Below are 10,591 nucleotides of genomic sequence, written 5' to 3' on the forward strand. Positions count from 1 at the left end.
AGGTGGAGAGGCAGAAGAACCGCACCTTGGAGGGGGTGTTCCTGGCTCCAGCTGTGGTGCTCATCCTGCTGGGCCTGGTGATGTTCACCGTGTCCCTGGTGGGCATGGTGGGCTCCCTCAGGGACAACAAGACCCTGCTGCACATGGTGAGTGGGAGGTGGGAGCGCACACACACACACACACACACACACACACACACACACACACACACACACTTGCACACATACACTCACACACATACACATACACAGACACACACTGCTGACTGTGGAAAGTCAGCATGCCTGAAGTTGTTATCTCAACCCAGCAAGCTGTCTCCAATGTTTGTCTCCCTTCCCACTCTGGGAACTGCAGATATATACAGTGCATTCGGAAAGTATTCAGACCCCTTCACTTTTTCCACATTTTGTTATGTTACAGCCTTATTCTAAAATGGATTAAATTCATTTTTTTTGCCCTCATCAGTCTACACACAATACCCCATAATGACAAAGCCAAAACAGGTTTTTAGAAATGTTTGCTAATTTATTACAAATAAAAAACTGAAATATCACATTTACATAAGTATTCAGACCCTTTGCTATGACACTCGAAATTGAGCTCAGGTGCATCCTGTTATCATAGATATTTCTATGACTTGATTGGAGTCCACCTGTGATAAATTCAATTGATTGGACATGATTTGGAACGGCACACACCTTTCTATATAAGGTCCCACAGTTGACAGTGCATGTCAGAGCAAAAACCAAGCCATGAGGTTGAAGGAATTGTCCGTAGACCGCTGAGGATTGTGGATTGTGTCGAGGCACAGATCTGGGGAAGAGTACAAAAAGGTGTCTGCAGTATTGAAGGTCCCCAAGAACACAGTAGCCTCCATCATTCTTAAATGGAAGAAGTTTGGAACCACCAAGACTCTTCCTAGAGCTGGCCGCCCGGCCAAACTGAGCAATAGGGGGAGAAGGGCCATCATCAGGGAGGTGACCAAGAACCCAATGGTAACTCTGACAGAGCTCCAGAGTTCCTCGATGGAGATGGGAGAACCTTCCAGAAGGACAACCATCTCTGCAGCACTCTACCATAAAGGCCTGATTGAGGAGTGGCCAGATGGAAGCCACTCCTCAGTAAAAAGCACATGACAGCCTGCTTGGAGTTTGTCAAAAGGCACCTAAAGGACTCTCAGACCATGAGAAACAAGATTCTCTGGTCTGATGAAACCAAGATTGGCCTGAATGCCAAGCGTCACGTCTGGAGGAAACCGGGCACTGCTCATCACCTGGCCAATACCGTCCCTACGGTGAAGCATGGTGGTGGCAGCATCATGCTGTGGGGATGTTTTTCAGCGGCAGGGACTGGGAGACTAGTCAGGATCGAGGGAAAGATGAACAGAGCAAAGTACAGAGATCCTTGATGAAAACCTGCTCCAGAGCACTCAGGACCTCTGGGGTGAAGGTTCACCTTCCAACAGGACAACGAACCTAAGCACACAGCCAAGACAACACAAGAGTGGCTTCGGGAGTGGCCCAGCCAGAGCCTGGACTTGAACCCGATCGAACATCTCTGGAGAGACCTGAAAATAGCTGTGCACCGACGCTCCCCATCCAACCTGACAGCTTGAGAGGATCTGCAGAGAAGAATGGGAGAAACTCCCCAAATACAGATGTGCCATGCTTGTAGCATCATACGCAAGAAGACTTGAGGCTTGAAAGGCGCTTCAACAAAGTCCTGAGTAAAGGGTCTGAATATTTATGTAAATGTGATATTTCAGTTTTTTTTTATTTTAAATAAATTAGCAAACATTTCTAAAAAACCTGTTTTGGCTTTGTCATTATGGGGTGTTGTGTGGAGATTGATGAGGGAAAATATGAATTCATTAAAAATAATTGAATCAATTTTAGAATAAGGCTGTGACATAACAATATGTGGAAAAAGCGAAGGGGTCTGAATACTTTCCGAATACACTGTATACGTCCCCCCTAAATGTTTTTTTGATGGGTTTTTGTATAAAATGCACTCACCCTTTTCTCTCATCTTTCTCTCCCCCCCCCCCCCCCCCCAGTTCCTGTGTGTCCTGTGTGTATTGCTGTTGCTCCAGGCGGTGGCTCTCATCATAGCCCTCATCTTTGAGAAGAAGGTCAGTTCTCTGTCACACCTACTCTACGCTCACTTCTAACAACACATGTTCACAGGTTTGTGGACCACTGGATCAGTGTTCCCCCCTCCCCCGAGCATAGCCTCAAGGCATAATTAGATCACAGCAGTGTCTGGTGGGATAGAGGATGGCTTTCAGTGTTCATCATCATCATCATCATCATCATCATCATCACCACCCCCTCTTCTTTCTCCCTCTCTCCCTCTAGACGTCTGCCTTGTTTCAGAGCAGTATACGAGAGGGAATCAAACACTATTACGATGACTTGGACTTCAAAAACATCTTGGACTATGTGCAAGAGAAGGTATGGGGACCCGTTTTTCATCAGCAAATGGATCGGAAATTGTGTGTGTGTGTGTGTGTGTGTGTGTGTGTGTGTTATATTGGTGAGAGGGCTTCACTGATGAAATGGGTCATTCTCCTCTGTGTGCTGTGCCAATTACTGTCAATCTTCCATTATCCATCTCAGTGTCCTCTTCATTCACTAAAAACACACACACACACGCGCACGCGCGCAGGGGGACGAGTACGAGGCCCGGGGTGTTAACCAGTACCATTTCAGTAATGGCACTGGGCCACTGGGCACTGCGGAGTCCCTTACACGTGCTGTGTCTGTCGCAAGGTGAGTGCTGGTGTTAGAGGCACGCAGATACACACACACACACACACACACACACACCCACACACACAGACACACACACACACACACACACCCCCACCCTATCACAGGCACACACACTCGCCGACAGACAGCCGTGCTAGCTTCGAGCCTTTCATCCAGTAAATCTATCTCCAGTCGAATCTGTCTTGTATTTTTATCTCTGTCATCAAAGGCAATTAATCAGACCACAAAGAAGCCTCACAGTATGCATGCGCTGCTTTCATTTGCCAGTGTTCAACACCCCTCCCCCCCCCCCCCGCCTCCCCCGCCCCCCCCGCCCCCCAAATCTCTACTTTTTGTCATTTTGCGCACTCACCACGGCGCCTATTCTTATCAGCATGTAGAATACCACGCCGCCGTCGAGCGTCACAAAAGGCAATAACAAGCTGCTGCCACGGCAACGCCAAAGATAGCATTGTCCCTTTCTCATCTCAGCGCCGCCATCAACACGGTTCGGATTAGGGTATTGATCTGAGTGTCTGCGGGGCCGGTTTGAAAGTATAGTCTCTTTAATTGAGTGTCAGAAAGTCCCCACACCAATCTTTACCTGACTCTTTACCTCTCTCTCTCTCTCTCTCTCTCTCTCCTCGATCCCTCTCTCTCCCTCTCTCTGGCAATCCCCCCCCCCCTGCTTGTCTATTTTGCAGTTGGGAAATGGAAGTGAGATTAGACTGAATGACTGAGGCTCTGGCGCTGGGCAGAGAGGATAAGAGAGACAAAGTAGTGAGTGCCCCCCCCCCCCCCCCTGTCCTACGGCTAGCACTCGGGCTGGCACGGTCGTCCTATAGATAGATGTTGCATATTCGCACGGTTTTAAACATGAAACAACAACCCTCGTGAACAAATAAAACCTGTCCTAACAGGTTTCACTCGACTATACCCGACAGCCAAAGTAAAGTTGTTCCCCAGAACGCCTTAGGAGGTAGCACACTCATCTCCGTCGCTGACTTTCTGTTTCCCCCTTCCCCCAGTTCTCCTGTTGCGGCGGGGACGAATACAAGGACTGGGGTGTCAATCAGTACCATTTCTGTAATGGCACCGGGCCGCTGGCCTGCGGAGTCCCTTACACGTGCTGCGTCCGTCGCAAGGTGAGTGCTGGCGTTCGAGAAAAGACACACGCACACACCCACACACACACACACACACCCACACACACACACACCCTATCACAAAAGACACCCACACACACATTGTCAAACACCCATTAAGGAGCACATGAGGCAGAGAGGCTGGACACCCCCTGAAGACCCCCTAATCAGTGTTTGTAGCTATGTGGTGCTTCAGTGGGCACAGAGCAGAAATAGAAAGAGAGAGAGAGAGAGAGAGTAGAGAGAGAGCAGAAAGAGGGAGAGAATGAATCATGAGCTCAGTATAATTGATTTAATTAGCTCTTCCCACTCTCCTCTGATACAGAGGTCTCCAGGTCTCTTCCTGTGCCTGAGTGGCTCTACGCATCTCAGAGTAACCAATTTACCCCAGTGTTAATTAGGTAGTAATGGGTCATGATACCGCAGGATGAGAGGCAGGCAGGCAGGCAGGTGGCGGGGGTCTTTACTGAGATCAAAGTCACGCTGTATACCTGCTCTATTGGATGACCTCCACGTGGTACTCTGTCGTGTGTGTGTGTGTGTGTGTGTGTGTGTGTGTGTGTGTGTGTGTGTGAGACAAGGAAGTTACTAAATTAGACATTATCCGCTTGCTTCGTTCTCAAATCCCCAGGAGATTCCTCTCATTCCTCTCCACAGATAGATAGATTGTTTGATATCAAATCCAAACTTTTGGGGGCGTAGCGCAAAAAGAAGAAACAAATGCTTCACCGTCCCATTACTTATGCAGTGCACTCCGCGTGATTGAATGAAGGAGGGACGAGGGAAGGACTTTTCCTCCCTTAGCTCACAGATCACACATCAGACAGTCTTCTGATTCAAGTGGAGAAGAGGGCATTGGTTTGGGGCTTTGGAGATTTCTCCACATCCCACACAATTAATCTCAGGCCAAATGGTCCCCCCCCCCCCTCTCCAGAGATAGGACCACTGATGGGAGTGGAGATTAAATGTGGATGGTGGATGAGCTTCATCTGTTATCAGATCCTCTTTATCAGAGCTCCTCATGCCATTTTCACACTCACAATGTCACGGTCCAGAAGACATCTGACAGGCAATGGCACCGTAGAGGGGTGTCTGGGAAAGATTGGGGAGAGGTTGCTCACTGTGCTCGGAATTACACTGCCCCAGCTGTGTGTGTGTGTGTGTGTGTGTGCGTGTGCGTGTGCGTGTGTGTGCGCGTTTACATTCCTAATGTTCTTTCCATCTCTTCTTCACAGGTGGGAGAGGTTGTCAACACTCTCTGTGGCTACCAGACCCTTTACCAACAGGTAAGTGGAAAGAGGTTGTTATAGCAAAACGGCTGTGAAAAGTTTTCCAATGTCCCAGTTTTGTCACTCGTCCTTCAAAATTGTGTTTTTCTAGTTAAAAATCTGGCAACAGAAAGTGAAGGCTGATTTTTTTTAATGTTGATTCAACTTGTCTCTGTTTCCCTGTCCTTGAGCTGCTCTTCACACTTCTGTAATGCTTTTGGCTTGTTTGAGAACCACAAATGGTGGTGGTGATGAATAATTGAATAGTATCAGAGATGCTGATGATTGCTTCTCACATGGGTCATAGTCTGTCATTGCAAGCAAATGATAAACACTCATTGAGAACTTTATTAGGAACACCTGTACATCTTCTCATGGAGGAGGTGGTGTCATGGTGTGGGGAATGTTTTTTGGCACAGTTTAGGCCCGTTAATACCAATCAATCAACGCTTGAATGCCACAGCTTATTTGAGTATTGTTGCTGACCATGTGCATCCTTTCATGGCCACAATTTACCAATCTTCTAATGGCTACTTCCAGCATGATAATGCACCATGTCACAAAGCCAAAGTCGTCTCAAACTGGTTTCATAGGGTTAGGGTTAGTTCAGTGTTCAGTGTTCTTTAGTGGCCTTCCCAGTCACCGGATCTGAATCCAATAGAACACCTTTGGGATGTGGTAGAACGGGAGATTCACAGCTTGAAAGTGCGCCTGAAAAACCCAGTATTAGTATAAATAAAAAATAAAGTGCTCGGTGAGTCTATCTTGCTTTTGTTGTGTCCATCCTAGTATTATAGGATCTAATCCTCTATATGAAATTACTTTTGTTTTGTTTTGCCAACGCACACATACCACACTAATCACGGTCAGTCTAATGTATCTCTCTGTCTCTCTCTCTCTCTCTCTCTCTCTGTGTGTGTGTGTGTGTGTGTGTGTGTGTGTGTGTCAGCGTGAGCTCCTGCACGAGGTGATCTATGTGAGAGGCTGTATCCATGCTGTCAACCTGTGGATGGGGGACAACATTGGAGCAACCATCGGACTCTGCTGTGCTGTTGGGCTGCCACAGGTCAGTCTCACACACACACAGATACACACATACACACACACACACACAGATACACACACACACACACACACAGACACACAAGAACGCACACAAATGCCCAGCCAATCCGTTTGGCCCAGATGTGTTTATGTGTTTCCCGGGAGGTCTCTCCCACTTCACATTTCCATTTTGATTGTTTCCTTGCCAGCCCGGCAGTTCATTATGATTGTGTCTGCCGCACACAGAACAAATGCAAATGGTGTCTGTAAGCACCCCCCCCCCGCTGGGCTGTAAATTTGGGCTTAGACACACCTCTGCCCACACTGTTGGTGACACACTTTTAAGCCCAGCCAGTGTACTCTCCGTTACACCTGCAAAAGCTTACACAATGGAAACTCAGCTTCAATGGACCAAGGACCTGACTCGTATAGATCCAATTATTTTCGCACTCTTTTTTTTATTTTTTTTATTTATTAGTTTAAGAGCTTTCGTCTCTCACTCTCTGGTTCTCCCCCATCCTATCTGACGGCACTCTTGAGTCTGTACACTCTCTCTCTGTCTCTCCTCTATCTCTTCCTTTTTTCTTTTTTTACCAACCACCCACCTACCTACTCCCCCATTGCTGTGGAAGTTTTGCAGCCAGACTTCTCTGTAAGCCCCCCCCCCCCCCCCCGGAGACATGTAATTACACCACACGCTGACTTCGGCACAGCTGCACCATTAGATAATTAGCCTGACCACTGGGGGCTGGTATTAGGTGTAGTCCAGTGACCAGGGTCACGGTTAGACCGCCCAAACTGGCGTTGCATTTATTCAATTAGTCCTTTGCCAGCGGAGACAGTGTGTGTATTTGAAGGCAAAATGATGCATTTTTGTCTAATTTTTGGCCTTTGTCTAAATACTGTCTATTACCCCCTCTGGCTGTGTCTGTGTGAGACTGCCTTTTCCAGTTCCATCCAGTTCCAGTTATAGCTTCTGTTGTCTCACTGGTGTGGCCTCTGTCTTCAGGGATCAAATCGACTCTTAGTGAGTCCCAACTGTTCTTGGGGAGAACCCAAGATACAGTGCCAATAGAAAGTCTACACCCCCTTTCCAAATGTTCACCCTTTGTATAATAGAGTACAATCAACAGCCCCCTTTGCTGTGGCTCTCCTAGACTTGAATCAATTGACTTCCCCCCCCCCCCGGTAATTTGAACCCTGCCTGTCTCTCTCTAGCTACTGGGCATCTTCCTGAGCGTGATGTTCTGGAACCTTCTGGTGGAGATGAGCGAATCCATGGACATGGTGGACTTCAAGATCCTGAAGCGGTCCGGCTTCGAGTACAGCGAGCTGGACCTGTCCGGTGCCGGCTGGTGCCTGTGTCTGCCCCGGGACCAAGGCTACCTCCCCATCCCCGTGTCAGAAACAGATACCTGGACAATGGACCCTATCCCGCATTACGCCAGCCAGCTCCAGTCACAGCAGGCCCTGGCCCGCTCCCTGTCAGAACTACGGGGGTCCGGGCCGCTGACGGGACTGGACGAGGTGGACATTGGACTGAAGCGGAAAAGGGAAAAACGTTGAAAAAGAATTGAGTTCTGTTGTTTGTTTCAATCATTGTGATTCTTGAAGGAGAGGGTAGTCTTGTTGTTGCACTGTTCGGTGGTCCAACCAATCAGTCTTGGAAAGAGAATGAAGTTAAAAGACAGGATAATATTACTGGTAATACGGCACTTTGGTGAGACATTATCTGAGCATTATCATTTCCCTGCTTTTGATCAAAATGTTTGAAGGAAGAAGCTGCAACAATGGCTTTTAGATAAGTTAATTTGTTTGTGATGTTTTGAAATGGAAAGATTTTTGGCATTATTGTGATATTTATATCCTATTATTTCATGTCTTTTTTTAGGCCTTGATCTTGAGCTGTGTCTCAATGTGCTAAGGCATACCTCAGGCTGTTCCCCAACGGCCCAGAAGTCATTAGATTAAACACGATTAAGGACCTGAGAAATTTTTGACGTGTGACATTATGAAAATGTAGTTCAAAGCTTATCCTCAAGGCAGCACTGCATTTACCTCCAAACTCCAGACAGTGAGCAACAGATTCACACTTTTTACTTTAAATTTGCTTATACAGTATGATTGGAATCCTGCTGTGAACATGGTTAAAAGAGAATATTTATATACATTCTGGTGAATGTTTCATGAGTATTATGGGTCTGCAACTCGTGTATCTACAAATGGTTTGAGAGGGCGCTATGTCGCCCTCTTGGTGCTGGAGGGTGGAACTACAAGAGAAAAAAAACAAGTCAAGAATTCCTCAGGTCCCTGGACGACTAGGTAATTAGACAAAAAATGATGTTTTAACAGACGTATGACAGTTTTTAGCTTGAGATGATCATTCTATAGGAATAGGAATAGCCAAAATTGTATTGCGTGCAATGTCTGTGAAGGATGTGTAATGTTTCTTTTAGTATGATCTTTGATTCCTCCTCTCATTCTCGTGTACTGTATTGTTGTAAACGGACGGTTCAGGAATAACATGGGATGCATGATGTCTGTCTTGTATATTTTAATGATGAAAAAAAGACAAAAAAAAAAGACAAAAGACAAAAAAAGGCACTGTTTACAGCTCTTAAGGTCTCATCAGGGGTTTTCAGTCTCTTCAGTTTATTTTTTTTTTACCAAGTTTGTATCGTACTCATATTTTTTAAAACAAAAACGACACTATGAGGGATAAAAATCGAATTCCAAATGATAGCAATCCACGTCAAAAAAAGAGCGACGACTTTTTCCTATCTGATTTATTGCACTGTTATGAGCTTCGTCTTAGCTCTGGCCTTTTATAAAAACTACTGTTACATTGTCAATAAAGCTGGTTTGAATTCGTTTACTCTTCATCGTGTGTTTTTCGTGTGGAAACATAACATATAATGACTGCTTTCAATTTCCGTGGGAAGTGTTTTGCGTTGGCGTAGAGTACAGTAAATGTCACCATTGAGGACAGAAGATGGAATTCCCTGGGTCTGCAGTCTCAGTGGGCATCTGTTTGTTGTTGGCTCAGGGGGCACATTGCAGCAGATGCTTGGAGGGAGGCCAAGAGATAACCTCCTCAATGCCAGGACTGGGTTTCAGAGCATCAATATAGCCTGTGCTTTGAATTGATATTAGGCCTACAGTGTGCGGTTCTACTGAAAAGGGAAATGGAGTTTCTCAGATGGATTTCTGGAACACAATGCTGCAGTATACTGACAATCTTACTCAATCTATTTCCTTGAATTGACACTTGCCAAATATTCATATTCATTCAGAAAGCGCTTGGTATCCTTTCGAATGCGCCTGAATGTCTCTTAAGTGGAGATTCCGTTTTTTTGACAGTGAAAGGCTGAGAGTGAGACCCTTTCTCTTTCACAGTGACATTCTCCGAAATACTCTCCTTCAATTAAATGCATTCACACATGAATTTGCACCCGCAAACAGAAAACGGCACACCACCCCCCTCTCTCCCTCCATCATCTCCCTTACCTACGTCACTCTCTCTTTCTCCCCCATTTCCCCCTCCCCCCTCCCCCCACGTGTGATAGTGATCGAGAGCCAGCAGGTGGAATAATTACAAACAGCTCTATGGGGAGGAAATGAACTGCATCGCCAAAATAACGCTCTGCAGGCCTGAGTGGAGGAACAGCATTCAAACAGCCATGATTATGATCATAATTACATGAATGCTACTGTTCGTAATAACCAAGAGCAGACAGGCAGCCTCTCAAGGACAAACTCCATGTCCCCCTTTCTCTCTCTCTCTCTGACCCTCTCAGAGAGGCACAGACAGATCAATGAATAAGATCAGGGATTAAGATGCACAATCGATGGTACAGAGAGCGCCAGTTCAGACACTTGAGCGTGGATGGATGGTAAGATATAGAGAAGTCCCACAAGTGAATATGTGTGCGCAGCTTTTACAGAGACAGGAGATTATGGTATTATGAGGAAAGAGGCTGATGGAAAGTGGCAGTGCTTGAGGTCCAACATTTTTTTCTCTCAGATAAGTTGAAAGTTCCTCACTGCGTCAGCACTTTTCAATTGTATGAGAAAGTTACAGAGTGGGTTGAAGGTGCGGAAGCAATTAATTTTTTCACTCGAAATAAAGAACGTGAGACTGACACCAGTGTTCTGATAAATTGAAAGATGAATAATGTATTATTGTTCATCAATACTCAATTAGGTTCTCGTAAAATACAATCAACAGAGAGCAACAATATAGCCCAGGTGACACACAATGGTTGTTTACTGGAAGCTGCAGCTCCCAAAGGCTCTTTGACAAAAACTTGAACATTCATTTGTTATATACTCAAAAGACCTTCTGAAACATGTGCGTGGAGAGGACAGATACTTAGTCCAT

General features: G+C 46.1%; 1 protein-coding gene across 3 annotated transcripts in view; it reads left to right on the forward strand.

Annotated features, from left to right (window-relative positions):
* The window catches only part of LOC310807669 (tetraspanin-15), a 12,740-nt gene extending 3,669 nt beyond the window's left edge, over window positions 1-9,071 (forward strand). For all 3 annotated transcript variants that reach the window (XM_083674232.1, XM_083674231.1, XM_083674233.1), the window contains 7 exons: window positions 1-146; window positions 2,057-2,131; window positions 2,358-2,453; window positions 3,782-3,898; window positions 5,134-5,184; window positions 6,116-6,232; window positions 7,429-9,071. The exon at window positions 1-146 is cut by the window's left edge and continues 40 nt beyond it. In XM_083674232.1, the coding sequence (XP_083530358.1) occupies window positions 1-146; window positions 2,057-2,131; window positions 2,358-2,453; window positions 3,782-3,898; window positions 5,134-5,184; window positions 6,116-6,232; window positions 7,429-7,776 (950 nt within the window). In that variant the 3' untranslated portion in view covers window positions 7,777-9,071. The remainder of the gene's footprint in view (window positions 147-2,056; window positions 2,132-2,357; window positions 2,454-3,781; window positions 3,899-5,133; window positions 5,185-6,115; window positions 6,233-7,428) is intronic.
* Window positions 9,072-10,591: the final 1,520 nt, after the last annotated feature.

The sequence above is a fragment of the Argentina silus genome, assembly GCF_951799395.1.
Source record: "Argentina silus genome assembly, chromosome: 7".
Classification (NCBI taxonomy): domain Eukaryota; kingdom Metazoa; phylum Chordata; class Actinopteri; order Argentiniformes; family Argentinidae; genus Argentina; species Argentina silus.